At 45.0% G+C, this 19993-nt stretch overlaps 2 protein-coding genes across 2 annotated transcripts; one reads left to right on the top strand and one right to left on the bottom strand.

Annotated features, from left to right (window-relative positions):
* Positions 1-12000: 12000 nt before the first annotated feature.
* Positions 12001-12997, top strand: LOC139816434 (interstitial collagenase A-like). Its single transcript, XM_071783925.1, has 2 exons — positions 12001-12483; positions 12584-12997. Exons 1-2 carry the CDS (start codon positions 12001-12003, stop codon positions 12995-12997), a joined length of 897 nt encoding a protein of 298 aa, XP_071640026.1.
* A 6141-nt stretch (positions 12998-19138) lies between these two features.
* LOC139816437 (uncharacterized) lies at positions 19139-19492 on the bottom strand. The gene has a single exon (XM_071783928.1). It carries the CDS (start codon positions 19490-19492, stop codon positions 19139-19141), a length of 354 nt encoding a protein of 117 aa, XP_071640029.1.
* Between the last annotated feature and the right edge of the window lie 501 nt (positions 19493-19993).

Below are 19993 nucleotides of genomic sequence, written 5' to 3' on the forward strand. Positions count from 1 at the left end.
GTTGTTATAAATTATTATCAGTATGCCAAAGTCGAATCGAAAATCCCCTAAAGAGAATAATAATGAGAATGCCACTAAACGCCCCCGTAGCGACGGGGCTGAACATACTATTATAAAAACAAATAAATCACGCCCTGGTGAATTCCAGCCTTTGGGTAGGAAAAAATTTCTGCTCTCGCAAAAAAGCAACAGGTACTCGGATTCAATTGTCGCGCCGTATCCTGTCGATATTGAATCCCTTGCGTCATTGAATATTGGTAATCTACATCCTATGAGCATTGGCAAGGTTTTGTGTACGAAATATAACAGCGTAACTGCGAATCGTAGACTGGGGAGGAATTTATTGTGTGTCAATTTCTCTTCTTATACTGAAGCGAACGATCTTTTATCCAGTCAGGGTGTTCTGCCGCCTGACTGGTTTGCTTATGCTCCTAATTATAAAATTTTCCGAGTTGGAGTAATCAGGGATGTAAATCCCTCCCTTTCTATAGACGAAATTCGTGAAGGCATTTCTTGGCCGGGTGATCCGGTCAAGATTTGCTCCTTAGAAAGACTTAAATTCCGTGATAGATCTAACAATGATTTAGTAGATTCTGCCTCGGTCAAGGTAGTTTTTTCCTCCAACCTTTTACCTCCTCACATTTATATTTGGAAGGTTAAATGTAAAATTTTTCCATTTATCAATAGAGTACGCAGATGTATCAATTGTTTTAGGTGGGGACATTCCACCTTCACTTGCAAAAGTGAAAAGTCTTGTGAACAATGTTGTCTTCAACATACCGGGAAATGTAATACCGATCCTAAGTGCATAAACTGCGGTGGAGATCATGCCTCCTCGAATTTTTCTTGTCCGGTCTTTAATGAACATAAAATAATCAATACGGTGATGGCATATACAAATGTCTCTCATGCCCAAGCGAAAAATATTATTAAAAACAGGGATATTAATTCCTGCCAACAAGCAGTGAACCTTTTTAAAGGACATGCTTATATAATTTGGAGTAATTTCAATATAAGGGAAAATAATTCTAGCAAAAAGACGCATCCCAGGAGATCGGATAGTGAAGAATCAATTAGTAGTCATTCCGTTCTAGACGATACAATTCGTCCTCCCTCTGTGGAAATGTCTTTAGGAAATGACCTTACTCCCAACGAACCTAATCTGATTAAATCCAATCTTGAGTCCTTATCTAGTACTTTTCCTACTCCCGACATCATACTTCATGACTTGCGTTTCCTCTACAACTCAGGTAAAACAGAAAAATATAAAGCTTCGGCTTTGCTACAATATCTTGGATTAATTTTTCGTAAAATCAATTAAGCGCTCATGTCTCTGAGAATACTTCAGTGGAATTGTAGAAGCATCTCTGGGAAATTACCTGAATTTTCAAATATAATACTGGGTTTTGATGTTGTCTGTCTACAGGAGACATGGCTGGACTCTGAGTCTTATTTCTCTTTTAAGGATTTTATTGTCTTTAGAAATGATAGAACAGATGATGCCAGTGAAGGGGGCACTGCGATATTATGTCGAAAGGAATTTGATCCTATTGTTTTTCAATTTATGCTTACCAATAATTCTGGAATAGAGATGACTTGCATTTCATTTATTGACATGAAGCAGGAAGATATCTCCTAACAAAATCTTCATTGTCTCTCTATACAGACCTCCTCATATTCGCGTAGGGCTGGAATGCTGGTCCAACCTTCTGAACTCTGTGGTTTCTGCTGTCGGCTCCCATGGATTGATTATCTGTGTAGATTTCAACACTCAACATGAGATGTGGGGATCTTCTAGATCGAATGGTGAGGGTTTGGCCCTGGCCGAGGTTCTGACTGAATCTGATTTTGTTTTTCTTAATGATGGCTCCCCCCATCAGGGTGTCTGCTAATCCTGACCATAATAGTGCTCCCGATGTTTCCCTGGTCTCTCAACCCATGAGTCATATTTGTTCCTGGGCGATCTTTGATGAACCTTGTGGCAGTGACCATTTCCCTATTACTATCCAGATTTGCCATGACCCAAACCGACCAATAATATCTAGGAAGATGTGTGTAGCTGATATGGACAAAGATCTTTTTGGCAACATTGTACATGACCGTATGTCTGATTTCCCTGCGGACATTTTGCCTGGTGCTATGGCCTATGAGAGGTGGAACTTCCTTGTCATTGAATATACTCTTCGAGCTCGAGTAAAAATCTTTGACGCTTCGGGATTGATCATTTCGTTCGACAGTAATTCTGAATCGTGTAAATCCTATCGTCCTAAATCTGATAGAAAACAGTCCAACAAACCATGGTGGGATGAGGAGTGTGATAATGCCAAGATTTTTAGGAGAGATGCTTTCAAACTCTTCAAGGAGTATCCTTCCAGGGAGAATTTGGCTAGTTATAGAAGGTGTTCAGACAACTACAGAAAGATCATCCGTAAAAGGAAAAAAGAAAACTTTACCTCCTTTATTAACGATCTTGGTAAGAATTTTGACCCTAAGTCTTTCTAGAACTCGATAAAAGCCTTTAAGAATTCCCCCTTTTTTGATGTTTATAATCCCCCTTCGGAGAGTCGGACCTCCAATATTCATAATTTTATTAATAATTTCTCTCCTCCTTGGGTCCCGAATTCCTTTGAGAACATTTCCCATACTCCACATGTTTCAATTTTTGATGAGGAATTTTCTTTGGGCGACTTTAAGCAGATAATTGACTCTACCGTAATTAAGAGCTCTCCTGGACCTGATCTTGTCTCTAACCTTATTCTAAAATTGTTACCGGACTCTGCGCTGTCCAAATTAATTAATATCTTTAACTTAATACTTGATGATGGATTCTTCCCGTCTAATTGGAATTTCTTTGATATTATCCTTATTCCTAAACCAAATAATAAAGGTTTCCGCCCTATCTCATTGGCCTCTAATGTATTTAAACTGTTTGAAAAATTGATTATGCGTAGATTTGAAAAATTCATTGAATTGGAGAATATTCTTCCTAACTGCCAATTTGGTTTCAGGAGGGGTAAGTCATGTGACTATTTAGCCTTTATTAATATGGAGGTGTATAGATCTTTCTCTAAGCAAACTGTGACCGGAGCTTTGTTTCTTGACATTAAATTTGAGGTAATTATACAGTAATAGGGACCACCCTCCGATGACCTTGACTTTGACATATGTTGTCAAGGTCACCCTCCTGAGTGACCTTCGGAAGGTTTTAGCCGTCGCTCGTTATTCGTTAAAAAGTTATTAACAAAAAAAGTTTCGAAAATATAGCAGCTATTTTGAGTATTGGAAGGCATAAATAACTAATACGCATACACTTTTCACGCGAACCGAGGTTCACGCACACCTCCCCCGTGCTTTCGGGGGAGGTGCGGTAGCCCCGAAATAGTTCACGCATACACTTTTCACGCGAACCGAGGTTCACGCACACCCCCCCCCCCCGTGCTTTCGGGGGAGGTGCGGTAGCCCCGAAATAGTTCACGCATACACTTTTCACGCGAACCGAGGTTCACGCACACCCCCCCCCCTGCTTTCGGGCCGGCCCGAATCAAGACTATTGTATTACAATACGCGGATGACATAACTATTCTCGTCTCGGACCATATTTTGGATAAGGTTATCGCGGGTTTCAAGAGTTCCTTTGAACAACTTGTGTTGTGGTTAGAGGGTTTCGACCTGTCTATTTCTATAACTAAGACTCAGTTCATCATTTTTCATCGTAAGAAGCCAACTTGAACTATCTTGCGGATCTATCCCACTTAGTAAATGTGTTAAATACCTTGGACTCATTATGGATATTGGGCTCAGATGGCTTGACCATATTAGGTCTCTGCAGACTAAATCCGGGATTTATATAATCATCCTTAAATGGCTTTCGGACAGGATTAGGGGTGTCAGCCCTGTCCTAGCTTTGAACTATATTAACGCCACTATAAGAGCCATCCTTGAATGGGGTGCTATGTGGTACATGAGCGCTGCGCAAACGCACCGTTCTTCTGTGGATCGCATTTTATGCTCATACAAAATTGCATTAAATATCTCTAAGTCGACCCCTAATCGTGTTTGCTGGGCATTTGGAGAACAGAAATCATTCATGAGAAGGATTGTTTCGAAGTGCGATAAGTATATTGCCAAGGCCATCCAGTTACTCAATAATAAATTGATTAACAAAATCTCCATTTTTTGAATTTATCTTATAGTCATTATGTAGCTCCCAGAAACATTCCTTTTCTGATTCATAGATGGCCAATAATTCAACCATTCAGAAACTATTTATATATTTGGTATAGGCATCCTTATTACTCTTACCCCTTTCATACAAGTGCTACTATGCCATTAGTGGATATTAACACTGGGTTGCTTGTGAGGGAACATGGAAACCCCAACGTTGCCTTTACTAATCTTATCTCCTTTAACCTTATCTTCTTTAACAGAGAACATCCTCTGGAGCTGGATATTTTTACAGATGGCTCTAAGAGCGACACCTTGGTGGGCTGTGCTATCTTTGTTCCATCATTGGATATTACTAGAATGTTCAAGCTAAATCGGTATACTAGCTCTTTTTCGGCTGAGATTCTCGCCATTTCTAAATCAATAGACCTAATTTGGGAGTTTGCATGGGATTATGTAAACATTTGTACGGACTCGTTGAGTGTTCTTGTGGCATTGCGGAATCCTAATTTCTCTAACTTCTATAAGCTTTGTCCTTTAATCGCAGATCTAAAATCTAAACTCAACCATGCTCTTGATAATAATAAATATATTAGATTCAGTTGGTGCCCTGCCCATATAGGTATATATGGTAATGAAAAAGCTGACAATGCTGCCAGGACTGCTGCGGCTGAAGGCGTTCCTTTGGCGAATGAAATATCTCACAGAGATGTTTTTGCTTCACTGCTTGACTCTTATAAAAAGATTGATACTGAATTCTTGGAGAAAATTAATATTGGATCTGGAGATTTTTATATGAGAAATTTTTTCAAGGCAGGAATTAATATCGCCTTTTTATCAAAATTTAATATTGATAGGCGTTGGCTCGGTATTATTTCTCGCATTGTTGTCGGATACGCTTATACTAATGTAACCAAATATAAATTTGGTTTATGCGATTCAACTGAATGCCCATGTGGCTTTGTGACTACCAAGATATCAATCATTTGTTTTGGTCATGCTTTTTGTATAACAAAGAAAAGAAAGAATTTATCAATGATCTTTTTAAATGTAAACTTTTTGCTCCTTTCTCTGTAGTCTACTTGTTTAATAATTTCAATAGACAAATCCTTAAGACGATTATTTATTTCTTGAACGAGTGTAAATTAGATCTACAGTTTTCATTTTCTTGATACTGTGCTATGACTCCCTCCTTTATCGACGGATGAAGAATGAGAATCATTTGGCAAGAGGGCGACTCTTCCCCCGGAGAGCCCCCCACTCTATCTTGATAGAAAGCGTGGTACTCAGGTTCCGACGGAATCAGAAATTCACACGGGGTATAAAGAAGAAGAAGAAGAAGTATTCGTACAAATTAATCTAAAAGCAACGAATCGTTCGCGCACATCGGTGATCGAGATGTTTCCCATACTGACGGAGAGGCACGATATTCTCAATCTAACGGCTGAGGAGTTGGAATTCGTTCCGAAGGTCATTCTGTTGCGTCATTTTGAGAAATACGTGCATCTGCTGTGGGACCGTTTGCCGGAACATATAAAAGCGGATTCCGAGGCGCAGAGATATCGCCCGTGTATGGAACATTACAATCGTCCGTGGCAGCGAACGCACATAGACGGTCCACCGCCGCTCATCAAGGACTGTTACAAGTGCAATCGCGCGCTCACTCTGAACGGTGAGTCATCGACTTCCCGTTCGAAGTAAAAAGAAATAAATCCTCCCGCAACCGCGACCGAATGCGCGGCGTCGGTCTACTCAATCGCGAAATAAACGCTCTTCCCTTCGAAGTGCACATATTCGGTTATCAGTTTTGCGGACCCGGTACGCGTCTAGCGAAAAGACTAGCGCGCGGCGAAAAAGGCATCAATCCGTTGGACGCGGCGTGTCGAGAGCACGACGTCGCGTATTTGCGAAGCGGCGAGGTCGCCGAGCGACACGTCGCCGAGTGACACGTCGCCGATCGACGGCTCGCCAAGAGGGCGCGCGAGCGCGTCACCCCGCGTAGAGTCCCTATATAATATATATAGGGACTTTAGTCACCGCGAAGGATTCCACGGCCGGTGAGAGACTCGCCGCGGCGGCCGTATGGGCGACTATGAAAGCGAAGACAAAACTGGGCATGGGTATGGAACGAAAAAGGAAAACGAGGAAAGGAATGGGATTGAGGAGAAACACGAAGACAAGAAGGAAGAAGCGGAGGATACTTTTGACGGCGAAACGCGGCGGCTTCTTGCGTTTTCTACCGATGTTGGGCGCGCTCGGTTTCTTGATCGGTGGCGCGGCTGGCGTGTCCAAGGCGGTGAGCGCCGGCAAAGCGGCGCAACGACAACTCGACAAATTGCAGCGACACAATCGCGCGATGGAGGGTCGCGGGTTGTACCTCGCGCCGTATAGGAAGCGCGGGGTGGCGCAAGAAGAGTCGTTGGAAAAAAAAATTTCGCGGAAGAAGGCGACGTTAGTGCATCTACTTCCGTACGGCGTCACGACAAACGAGCAGCTCGATCGATCGGCGCGTCGAGGGTGCGACGCGCGGAGTGCGGCATCATGAATCTCGACGACGTGGTGGGTCCGGGCACGCATTGGGTCGCTTACGCGAAAAAAGGGAACGCGGCGATCTACTTTGACGCGTTTGGAAATCTCCGTCCGCCGAGGGATCTCGCGCGATATCGCAACGGTGTCGGCAAGAGCGCGATCGTGACGTACAATCGTCGCGCGTTTCAAACATTCGATCAGAGAATCTGCGGTCAGCTGTGCCTGCTATTTCTTCGCGAGATCGATTGGGGGAGTGGCGGACGATCGACGTTCTCCCGCGATGTCGCTGACGCTCACGTTAACCGGAAACAGCAGCGTTCTCACGGCGAGTCACTTTCCCGTTTTGGATCTGAGCGACGGCGAATACGAGCTGGGTTTGGCGACTTTTGAGACGTACAATTTGATACCAGACGTTACGTCCGCGAACAATCGCTTCTACTTCGGCAAGGACGACCGGAGAATCGTCGTTCCGGAAGGATCGTACGAGCTGCGAGCCGTGAGCAGATATCTGCGCGCCGCTCTTCTTTATCGCGCCCGTAAGAGAGAAAAAATTAAAGAGAAAGGAAGAACTGCAGACGCTGGACGGGTAAAAAAAAAAAATCGGACGGAGAAGGACGACGAGGACGTTTATCACATATACGAGGATGAAGACGACGATGACGGTTACGGCATATACGAGGACGACGGTGAAAACGACGACGACGATGACGGCTGTGATAGAATGATACTCGCTCTTCGCGCCAACGAGAATACCATGAGTAGCGAGATAAAGTGCGCCTACAAAGTGAATTTTACAAAACCGAACAACATCTGTTCTCTTTTGGGTTTCTCGCGCAATTGTATCCTAAAACCAAACAAATGGTACGTTTCTGACGGGGCCGTTGACGTTATAAGCGTGAACATAATTTGCATCGAATGCAGCATCACCACGGGAGCGTACAGCAACGGACGTTCGGTGCACGCGATACACGTATTCGCGCCGAAAGTTCCACCGGGATATAAACTGTCGGAGACTCCGACGCAGATCATTTACCTTCCGATCGTCGCGCGAAACGTCACCAATATCACGGTGCGAGTCGTGGATCAGAAAGATCGGCTGATCGACTTTCGCGACGAGGAGATAACGATTAGACTGCACGTACGTCGTCGTCACAGTTAGTGTGTGTGTGCGCGTATCTCCGCGACCTGAAGAGAGAGAGCGAGAGGAGGGATGTTCGTTCTGAACGGATCTAGCGCGAATTGTACGAACGAGCGAGCTAGCCTGTTCTACAACGAGATCGGAAGCGTAGGGAAGAAAAGAGGCGGAGGAGGAAAAAGGACCGTTCTCAACAACGCCAACGTCAGGTTCCTACGATCACTGGGTCTCGCCGTGAAAAACGCGTCACCGCCGCGTCATTTCCACGTCGAGAGAAAAGACCATAGCCGACATCCTGGGTATCGGCGGTGAGCCGATCTTCGACGAGCGCATCGTCGGAATCGAGACTCACACGTATAACCCGTACGTCAACACGACGTTCGGGTACAACAACGAGATACGAATACCCATATAGCAGCAGAATCTGTACACGCTGCCGTGCGACAGTTTCCTGTACGTCGAGGAACGACTCTACGACGACGGCGCGACGACGTTGGAGGAGAGGGATGATCAAAGGCAATATGCGATATTAGTTAACTGCGTCGCGTTTATGTTCGACGAAATTCGATACGAATTCGACGGCGTGGAGATCGACCGGTGTAGAAACGTCAGAATAACCAGCACGATAAAGAACTACGTGTCGCTGACCACCGAACGAGCCAGGAGACTGCAGAACGCCGGATGGAGTTATCCAACGAACGAATCGAATCTGAACAGCGCATCCCATCAATTCAACTTTTGAATATTCTGTTGGGTTTCTGCGAGGACTATAAACGCATGGTGATAAACGCGCGACACGAGCTTATCTTGATACGCGCTCGTAACAACGTCAACTGCGTCGTAGATTCGAAAAAAACTGTGCCGAGAGATCCAGCCAAGGATCCTAAAATTACGTTGTTGAAGGTGCAATGGCGTATGCCTCACGTGGCGTTAAACGATGTGACTAAATTATCGCTATTGCGAACGTTGGAGAGCGGACGATTTTTGAGCGTGAACTTTCGCTCTTGGGACCTGTACGAATTTCCCCTGCTGCAGAGCACGACCAAGCATTCGTGGGCCGTGAAAGCCGCGCCGCGATACGTCATATTTGCGCTGCAGACCGGACGGCAAACAAATTCACGGAGGATGCTTCGAGGTTCGATCATTGCGCGCTCGCCAACGTGAAATTGTATCTCAACTCGGAATTCTATCCCTAAGACGACGTGAACGTGGATTTCGAGACAGATAATTGTGCCTCTTTTTTGAGAGACAGGGTGCTGCGACAAGAAGTTAAGGTAACGACCTGAAAAAGTTGGTTTGTGAAACCAGTCAAATTCTAGAATGTTTTCATTTTTTATAATTGTCAAGTCTAAAAAATTTAACCTATCGCCACCGACTTCAATTGTGAATTGAAGTCTGGGGTGATAAGAATTAAAAAGTTTCAAAATAGTGTCAAGAGCATAAAAAGGTACAGCCATGACTATGTCATCAACGTATTTAAAATAAAAAGGTAAAGTGAAGGTGAGTTGTCGCAACACACTGTCTTCCAGATCCTGCATTACTATATCCGCTGCGATGGGAGAAAACGGAGAGCCCATGGGAGAACCAAATTTTTGTTTGTAAATAATCTTGTTGAAACAAAAATACGTAGAATTTAATATTAGTTCGACTGCTTTAATAAAATCATCCTTAGGTATCTTGCAGTTTTTTGAGATATGTGACCATCTATTTGAAATGCTTTCCAAAACTAAATCTGTCGGGATGTTTGTGAAGAGGGAGATTACGTCTAAAGAAATCAATATGTAATCGTTATTCAATTGAGTTCCTTTTAGTTTCTTGGCAAGTTTAAAACTGTTATCAATGTGGCTATCAGGTTTCGGAATACTTTCGGAAATGATCTTATGTAGAAAAAATGCTAATGAGTATGTAGGACTGTCAATAGAGGAAACTATGATTCTGAAGGGATTACCTATTTTATGAATTTTTGGTAATCCATAAGCTCTCGGGAGAACCCCATCGGTACACAATAATTGTACCATCGGTACAATGTATTGTACCGATGGTACAATTATTGTGTACCGATACAAAATATCTTGTAATAACTGTGACGCGTCGTATGTAGGCCAGACGAAGAGACAATTAAGGACGAGAGTCTCAGAACACCGTAACCACATTCACAGAAACACTACTACTGAATCGGTTATTACAGATCACAGATTGAATTTTGATCATGACTTTGACTGGGAGAACGTCGAAATTTTGGACAGTGAAAGATATCTCTCCAGAAGACTTATTTCTGAAATGTCTCACATTAAGTTACAAAGAAATGGGATTAATTCACAAAATGATACTGAATTTTTACACCACGCATATATAGATGTCTTAAATAAATTATAATCTAAACACCCATGAACTTTTTACCATTCGTATAAAACTTGTTGACGCGGACAGATTCTGCCCTGCTATTGGTTACATTTAATCGAATATTTATCTCATCGACTTTACACACTATGTATTATCTGCACTGTTGTTTTGACTCGTGACACGCTTCTTCTCTGAATAATTGTCATTTCATCGCTGTTTGGCGTGTCGATGAGACTGTTAAGTTTCCTCGCAAATTATTCTGTTTCTACACTGTTTTATGTTTCCACGTTGTTCGGCCTTTTGGTGAGTTGCTGAAGTTTTTGTTTTATTACACAACTCTAACAAAGATATATTTCAGATATCGATCATTTGGTCGATGTTTCCGACAATTCTAATCGGAAAACTTACCAATGGGCATTTGGAACGTGTGACACATTATTGTTATTGCTAAGGATGGCTCGAATGGAGCCGAAACGTTCGGACTACTGTATTTAGAAGAATAAATGACATCACGCACTAAAATCTGCGGTCGACCCTGATAGCCCTTTCTTCTCCTAATTTTATTTTATTATATTTTACATATTGCTTTTTTTTTTTTTTACTTTTTTATTTTCGCGACGGCCAACCTTCGGGGACATCTTTGTCGTCTTCGATGGTTACTACTCCTCGTCCCTGTTGATTGTTCGGCCCTTGATTGTTCGACTCGTCGCCGTCATCACCGTCTGTCTGGTGACGAGTTGCCTCTTCCGCGGTCGCGTCCAAACGGGCGACGTCTCTGTGCATCCCGCGAATTTTGCTCACAAATAGTCGGATTTGATTGCGAGATTTCTTCGCCAATGAGGTGATGATGGCTCTGCACAAAAATAAAAATATAATTATTAAATATAAATATAAATATATAAAAATGTTAATTAATCGTATTAATAAATCATTTGACATTTGAAAGTAATACTTACGTTCTCTCCAACATGACCATCGCGTCCTCGTCTACGCGAACTGTTAGTTGAAGACAAGAAGGCACTTTTTCCGTAATGTTTCTCAATCGCAGCTGCAGCTGCCGCACAGCGTCACACAAATCATCAATTTCCCTTGTCAGGGCCGCGGTATGTATTTGTAATAAATCGCAAATGCTCTTCAAATCATTGAGTTTATCCATATTTTACGTTTACAAGAGTTCACGTGAAAACTGATGCGAATGCACTATATACACCCAAGTCTAGTCTCGAGTTCTTATATATGGTAAAAAAAGGATATTGTAGTAAAAAATATACTAAAAGTAGCATTTTTGCATCAAGAAAAAAAATGGATTTTTTTTATCAAACCGACTCATCCGCCGGAATCGACGCATTTTTCCCACCCGAGACCCCCGCCGCCACCCATCCGCGCCAAGAAAATGCAACAAAAAAGGATATTGCGGTAAAAAATATAATAAGAATAGCATTTTTTACATCCAGAAAAAAAATGCATTGAGAAAAAAAATGCATTTTTTATCAAACCGACTCATCCGCCGGAATCGTCGACACAATTTTTCCACCTAAGACCCCCGTCGCCACACCTATCCACGCCGAGAAAGTGCAACAAAAGGAGGATATTGCGGTAAAAAATATAATAAAAATAGCATTTTTTACATCCAGGAAAAAATGCATTTTATCAAACCGACTCATCCGCCGAAATCTTCGAGGCAATTTTTTCCACCCGAGACCCACCTATCCGCGCTATCGCTAACGAGCGTCCTCGCGTAAACATTCGCATCCGGAACGCTCATCGCGATCGCGCTCAAACCGCAACGCACCGTCATCGCAGTTCCACCGTCTCTCTCGCTCTCGACGATGTGGCTCGCGCGCGTAATCGCGTTAACCGCATGTTTTATCGCTGTGAGGTGCATCAATCCCACGGACGAAAATTACGCGCTCACGTTCGATTACCTGCAGAAATACGGATATCTGACCAAAGATGTGGACGCGGTTCTGGCTCAAAGACGAAACGACGTTCTTCGCAAAGCCGTCGAGGATTTTCAGAAATACTACGATTTACCCAGCGATGGAACGCCTAACAACGAAACGCTGCAATTGATGAGTAAACCGCGATGTGGTTTCCGAGATATCCTGAAGCACGGAAAGAATCTATCCAAATGGCCGAAGACGCACCTGACGTGGGATTTTTACGTAGCCACAGAGAACGAGTTGAGCACGTCGCGGGCCGCGTTCGACCTGTGGTCGCAGCATTCGGCATTGACGTTCGAACGCTCCGAAACGAATCCTGACATTATAATATCTTGGCGACGCCTACGTCACGGTAACACGAATGTCAAAGTAAACGGACCAACTTTCTCGGACAAATTCGAAGGTCCCGGTGGCATGCTTGCCCCCCCACGCGTCTCTCCCGACGGACGAAGCGGGATTCGTTTCCAAGGTACACGTCGACGGAGACGAGCCGTGGCACATTTACGTCAGTAAATCTTCCGCGGATAAGTTCTCCCTGCATTACACGCTGACGCACGAGATCGGTCACTCTCTCGGATTGTTGCACAATAAGCGCAGAACATCGGTGATGTTCGCGTACACGCCCGACAAGCAGTATCCGGTTAAGCTCGACCAATACGACATTATTGACATTCAACGTTTGTACGGTGAAAAAATTACAAACGAGCCCCCGCAGACGCCGGCGCCGATGCCGCCGCCGCCAATGCCGGACCTGTGCACCCTTGATCGCGTGAATGGGATATTGATTTTGAAAAATCGAATGTACATCTCGTACAAGCGTTACGTTTGGTCGATCGATCTGGACAGTAGGACGTACAATGGATCTTTAGCTCTTTCAAATTAGCTATCTTCACGACAATTACTCGCGCGTAACCGCCGCCTATCAATCCCCGTCCGGTGATCTCATGGTGTTCGTAGATAATTTGGTATACATGGTTGTTTCAAACTCGAAGGACCAGACACTCATCTGTGTCAGAAGCCAGACTAGCTTCAATGCGGTGCGGGTTAGGGAGGTTCGCGCTCCGTTTAGGTGGGCGGTAGGATCGTAGGATCGCGGAACGGACAAGTTCAGTCAGTTTGAATCTTGTTATTTGTACTGTGAGATAAGTCTTTATTTGCTGAGGTGTCACAAACATGGTTCACGTGAACACCACATTGCTGGCACTTGTTACGCGAATGGCCGTGTCGAACGGTGACACGGCGGATTTACACCAACATGGCCGATCACGGCGCACGGCGCACGAGGCGCTTACAGAAATGATCGCGGAATGTCTTGCACGCGGTAGAACGGCCGACCGCGGCAGCTTATGCGCACAACGTGGTATCTGGGTTTCTCTCGCGAGGGAGGACGGCCGATACGGCGCAGGTCCATCGCACTCGCAAGATTGTACTTAAACTCTCGCGAAGGGTGACGGCCGAGCGCGACGCAGATCACTCGCAATCGGCGAGATTGCACTTGAGCTTTGAACTATCGCGAGGGGTGACGGCTGAAGGCAGCGCTGATCACTCGCAACCCGCGAAGTTGCACTTGTCTCTCGCGAGGGATGACGGCCGAGCGCGACGCAGATCATTCGCAACTCGCGAGATTACACTTAAACTCTCCCGAAGGGTGACGGCCGAGCGCGGCGCAGATCACTCGCAATCGGCGAGATTGCACTTGAGCCTTAAACTTTCACGAGGGGTGACGGCTGAACGCAGCGCAGATCACTCGCGACCCGCGAAGTTGCACTTGTCTCTTGCGAGGGATGACGGCCGAGCACGATGCAGATCATTCGCAGCTCGCGAGATAGAACAATTCTCGCGAGGGGTGACGGCCGATCACGGCGCAGATCACTCGTCACTCGCGAGACTGAATACGGCCGAACACGGCGCTTAACTTTCAAACGGAGAGCACTTAGATGCGTCTCAAAACGTACCGTCCGGTGCGGGCCGACGGATAGGCTAAGTCGACGCGGTGAACCACGATATTGCGCGACGAGCGGGTGTCTTTTACGACACGCGGATGGCAGGCTTATGGCGGATATCTTGTCGCGACGCGAGCGGAGAATCTTGTCGCGGTACGAGCGCGGATCTCGTGTCGACGCGAGCGGAAATGTCGCGGCACGAGCTAAGATCCTGTCGGCGCGAGCGGAGATCTTGTCGCGGAGCGGGCGGAGATCTTGTCGCGTGGCCCACCACCCGGTTCGACGTTTTCTTCGCGGATATAGTCACGTGTGGTTCACCGGCCGGCTACAGACGTACTCTACTGCGCTTCCGGCGGCGCCGCGACGCGAGGATAAAGAACCATGCCAATCGATTTCGATAGATATGCGGGTCGATGTGCGAACGCTCGCAAAATTTGATTGGTCGCGAAGCGCTCCTGGAATCGCGCATGTGGTCGATAAAAATGGGATCGCGGTAGCGCTTCCTCATCCGTCGCGAAGGGCTTGCCGTGCGCGTGAACTCGCCCAATCCGGAACAATGGTTCAATATCCGGAATTTAGTCCGCGGCCAAATTGGCCGAAGATTTTGCAAGAACTCGAATTTCCCGCAAAAACGATAATCAACGGAGCGGTAAACACCTACAGAGGACGTTCCTTCGTAGTGTTCAACGGTAACTCAATGGGCGAGATAAACGAATGTACGAAGAGAGTTGCCAAATTTACGCCTCTCGAAGCGACGTTTCCCGGAATACCAACCGGCGTGACGTTGATCTTCCGATACGTCGACGGCAATCTGTATTTCACCACTCAAACGCAGTTCTACAGATTCAACGAATTTACGAATACCGTCACGGCGGCTGGTAAATTCGATCTGCGGATGCTAAATATAGTCTGCCTTAAGGCCGAACTGTTGCAACAGTTGCGCGATCTCCTCGATCGAATCGTACGCCTCAACGATTATTTAACGTCACCGGCGAGCGATTCGGACGATGACGACAACAGACCTTCGTCATCACTCGTGACAAATCCCCAGCCAATTCGTCCACATCCGCATCCCCCTCCTCTAGCTGCTCCCTCTCCTTGCCCCATGTTAGGGCGATAATAGCCGCCTTAAAGCGGTCGCCATCCAATTTCTTAATGGCCCATCTCCGTCTGTGCCTGTTGGCTTCCCGGCGGCGGGCTAGTACCTCCGGGGGGGTGGCACGGACCGTCATCATAATATATTGATGATCGGAGAGCGTCTCCTGGGTCCGTTACCACCCTCCAATTGCGTATTTTGCGGGCGACAGGGAGGGTGGCCCACGTTAGGTCCAACCACTGACTGTCCCTGCCGCCGCACGCACGTACGTTCGCCTGTCCCCCGCCCAGCATGGTACATGGTACACAATCGCCGCGATTGCGTCATCCGCGATACGCGGAGAAGGATCTAAACAACCTTCGGACCGAGAAAAACAAGAACGAAGAAAGGTGATCGTGATCCGCGAAAAAGACGATCTTGAACGCATTTTTACGCGCTCACTCACACCACCGCCACGCGGGACGTCGACAAGAGCGACATTGAACGAGTTCGAACAAGTTCGGACGCGCCCGGACGCGCGCGAGCGCGTAAAAAAAATTCGATCGCGATTTCCGCGCGCGGTCGGCAACGCGCGACGCTCCTCTATCGGGAGGGATCGCGATTTCCGCCCCGCTCGATCGATAACGCGAAACCGCCGCTCCGAGCGCCCCCTCGGAACGCCCGCGTCCCCGCCCCGAATCCCATTGGCAACACTGCGGCACGAAATTCCTAATTACCCGCCTAGGGAATTTACGTCTTAGGTACCAACAAAGTACTCAAATCTGATTGGACAGCCTCGAGTCTTTGTCCAGTTACTAGTAAATTGCCTGGGGAATTTTCCCCCCGCAACTCCCCCCCTTCGATGACTCTTAACACCGTCCCTCGTCTCCCTCGCCCACCTCTTACGGCGTTTTCTCCGCGTGAGCGAGGCCCCCCCCGACCCCCCCTAACCGCAAGCCTGGGGGTCGGAGTACCCGTTCTTCCCCTACTAATATAATTTTCATGTTTATACAATATACTTAATATATATTATCAAATATGACTGAAATTACGAGTTTAGAGCAATTACTTTATTTTATAATTTTTTACAAATTTAATTTTTTTAAGTTGAATTTAGGGCAAATTCACTGTCAAAAATTATTTTGTCGAGATTTTGTTTAAGAAAAAAATAGTAGTAACAGTTATTTACAGTCACTAAATCTACATTTTTTACATTCAATTAGACTTGTCGTAACTATTTGTATACATTTTTTTGTCTTTGGATCTCTAGAAAATTAATATCGGTATTTTTAAGATTTCCATGACTTTTGGCTGGATCTGTCCCTATAGAACATCCTTAATCTTTGGTGTTCCCATTTGTTTAATAAATGAATACACGATTAATTATCCTCAAAGATTGTTATAGGCTTTTCCGTTATTTGCTTTAATTGGATGAGTAGGTTGAGAATCCATACTATCTCCGTCGATGCAGTGGCGAGTGCCACGTACTCCGCCTCTGTAGATTAAAAGGCTACTGTAGATTGCTTTCTTGTTACCCAACACACAGGGGCTCCATGGACTTCAATTAGAAAACCAGTTGTTGATTTTCAATCGGCATCACCAGCCCAGTCGGAATCTGCATAGGCAATTAATCATTCTTTAGAAAGTAGATACTCATATCAATTGTACCCTTTAAGTATCTGAGTATTCGTTCTAATTGTCGCCAAATTCATTTGAGAGTTTGTAGAACGAATTTAAGAAGTGAAACTTAAAATCATATTTTTGACTCAAAAAAATTGCCACCCTTAATATATATATATATATATATATATATGGGACGTTTCACGTCAACCGGATCACTTATCTGCCCAAAATTTGAAGCAACCTACAAAGACGTTCGATAGTTCAAAAAATTAGTCTTTACTAGTACTTTCGAAAGTCATGTGTCCCGTTTTAAAATCCAAGATGGCTGATCTAATATGGCGGTTGAAAGCCTAAAAATTGGAGAAAAATCTACATAATTTAACGTAATCATGTTTTTAAATATTGATTCGGTTTTGAAATGGTTTGGTAAGGAGTTTTCAGTATCTGTGATGTTGAATCTGGGAGCTAGTTGAAGTTTGGAACGTTCCTGGAGCGATTGAAGTTTGGAACGTTCCTGGATTTTTTAAAAATGATTTGTTTCATTTCTCCTTTGGCACAGAGACATTTTTGAGTGATAAATACGAAATACATAAGAGACCAAACCGATACACCCTGCGAAAGACACCCTTATACTCAAAAAACCTACCCCTGGACCACTTTAAATATTCTGGCTACGCTGAAAACGATTTGTCCCATTTCTCCTTCGGCACAGAGCAACTACTAAATGCCACACACAAAATACATAAGAGACCGAACCGATACACCCTGCGGAAGACACCCTTATACTCAAAAAACCTACCCCCGGACCACTTTAAATATTCTGGCTACGCTGAAAACGATTTGTCCCATTTCTCCTTCGGCACAGAGCAACTACTAAATGCCACACACAAAATACATAAAAGACCGAACCGATACACCCTGCGGAAGACACCCTTATACTCAAAAAACCTACCCCCGGACCACTTTAAATATTCTGACTACGCTGAAAACGATTTGTCCCATTGCTCTTGTGCGGAGAAAACTGGGCTCCGTCTTTCGGAAAGAGACGTTAAGCCGTTGGTCCAAAGGGTTAAAGTGAGAGGAGAAGGATAGTATTGGTAGTAGGTTGCAAACTCTACGGGGATATGCAATAAATTATGAATTTTACAGGAAATTTATAAGTTGCTTTGTGCCAAAGAGGAAATGGGACAAATCGTTTTCAGCGTAGCCAGAATATTTAAAGTGGTCCGGGGGTAGGTTTTTTAAGTATAAGAGTGTCTTCCGCAGGTGTATCGGTTCGGTCTTTTATGTATTTTGTGTGTGGCATTTAGTAGTTGCTCTGTGCCGAAGGAGAAATGGGACAAATCGTTTTCAGCGTAGCTAGAATATTTAAAGTGGTCCGGGGGTAGGTTTTTTGAATATAAGGGTGTTTTCCGCAGGGTGTATCGGTTCGGTCTCTTATGTATTTTGTGTGTGGCATTTAGTAGTTGCTCTGTGCCGAAGGAGAAATGGGACAAATCGTTTTCAGCGTAGCCAGAATATTTAAAGTGGTCGGGGGGTAGGTTTTTTGAGTATAAAAGTGTCTTCCGCAGGGTGTATCGGTTCGGTTTCTTATGTATTTTGTATTTATCACTCAGAAATGTCTCTGTGCCAAAGGAGAAATGGGACAAATCATTTTTAAAAAATCCAGGAACGTTCCAAACTTCAATCGCTCCAGGAACGTTCCAAACTTCAACTAGCTCCCAGATTCAACATCACAGACACTGAAAACTTCTTACCAAACCATTTTAAAATCGAATCAATATTTAAAAACATGATTACGTTAAATTATGTAGATTTTTCTCCAATTTTCAGGCTTTCAGCCGCCATATTGGATCAGCCATCTTGGATTTCAAAACAGGACACATGACTTTCGAAAGTACTAGTAAAGACTAATTTTTTGAGCTATCGAACGTCTTTGTAGGTCGCTTCAAATTTTAGGCAGACAAGTGATCCGGTTGACGTGAAACGTCCCATATATATATATATATATATATTCCGTTTTATTTTTAGGCTTTTATAGCCTGTTTTGCATTTCGGTACAATGCAAGGTTCTGTCATCACTTCAAATTACAGAACGCGTATACCGCGGTGACGAACTCGAGTCTGTGAGTAATCTCAAAGAGCCAGCTATGCTATCTGACGCAATGAGGACAACATAGGTTACGTTGGCACTTTCAAACCGACATCCCTCGATAGCAGCGACATCAAAATGTGACTTCGATATTGGAGTCACCCCCACCACAGAAATCGAGTTGAGAGACCTGTATGTAAAACCGTGGTCCAACCATACATCGAGGAGAGGGCGGACCGCATTACGTGTCCTTGCTCCCGCCAGTTGATCATCTTCGAGATATTCCGCCCATCACCGACGCATACTCGCTTCCTCCTCAGTCTTGATATCTCTCTCCGCGTCGATCGTCCAATCATCTCCTCCTCTCAGCTCCTTAATTCTAGTGTACACTATTTTACGGCATTCAGCTACGAAAAAATATGGTGGTATTCTTGCTATCATGGTTGCGGCGTCCAACGACACCGTACGGTATGCAGACACCACTCTCAACGCCGTAACTCTCTGGGCCCGTCTCAAGGGAAGCTGTCGACGTCTTGCAGCCGCTGAATCTTCGCTCCAATTCGGAGCACCGTATAGAATAATTGACATCACCACATAGTAGTACAGACGTCTTTGGAACTCACTAGAGCCCTTCAGGTTGGGCATAAGGCGACAAGGGCCCAAGGCCCTCGCTATCTTGGCCGCTTTAGTCTCGACGAATTTGTAGTAATGACGAAATGTCTAGCCACTATCGACCATTACACCGACGTACTTCATGTGGTCCTTCAATGGAACATCGACATCTCCAACTCGAATGGTCAATCCACCTTGAAAACGCCGTCTGCCACCAAAAAACACAGTTTCGGTCTTAACCGCGGAGATTTTTAGGCCCAACTTCTTGATTCTAGCAATCATCTCTTTCATTTGCCTGCCAACCAGGTAGCAAGCCCCAATTATGTCATTGGCAATGATGATCACCAGGGTGTCGTCAGTAAAACAAATGATATAGCAGTTCTTGTGTAGTCTTATACGGAGAATGCTATCGTACGCGATTACGGGTACCCAAATTATCCGGATACCCGTATGGAACCGGTCCAGATCCATATACAACGGATAACCGGGCAAGCGGGCGGGTACCTAGTTATCCGGTTGTTTTTCCGAGCTCTA

This window comes from Temnothorax longispinosus, chromosome 7 (assembly GCF_030848805.1).
Source record: "Temnothorax longispinosus isolate EJ_2023e chromosome 7, Tlon_JGU_v1, whole genome shotgun sequence".
Taxonomy (NCBI): Eukaryota; Metazoa; Arthropoda; class Insecta; order Hymenoptera; family Formicidae; genus Temnothorax; species Temnothorax longispinosus.

Bases quoted from the DNA above. Each gene is read 5' to 3' on its own strand.
- LOC139816434 (XM_071783925.1), top strand. From the start codon at position 12,001: ATGTGGCTCGCGCGCGTAATCGCGTTAACCGCATGTTTTATCGCTGTG. The intron at 12,484-12,583 runs GTAAACGGACCA...TTCGTTTCCAAG, and splicing joins ACGGTAACACGAATGTCAAA to GTACACGTCGACGGAGACGA.
- LOC139816437 (XM_071783928.1), bottom strand. From the start codon at position 19,492: ATGCCCAACCTGAAGGGCTCTAGTGAGTTCCAAAGACGTCTGTACTAC.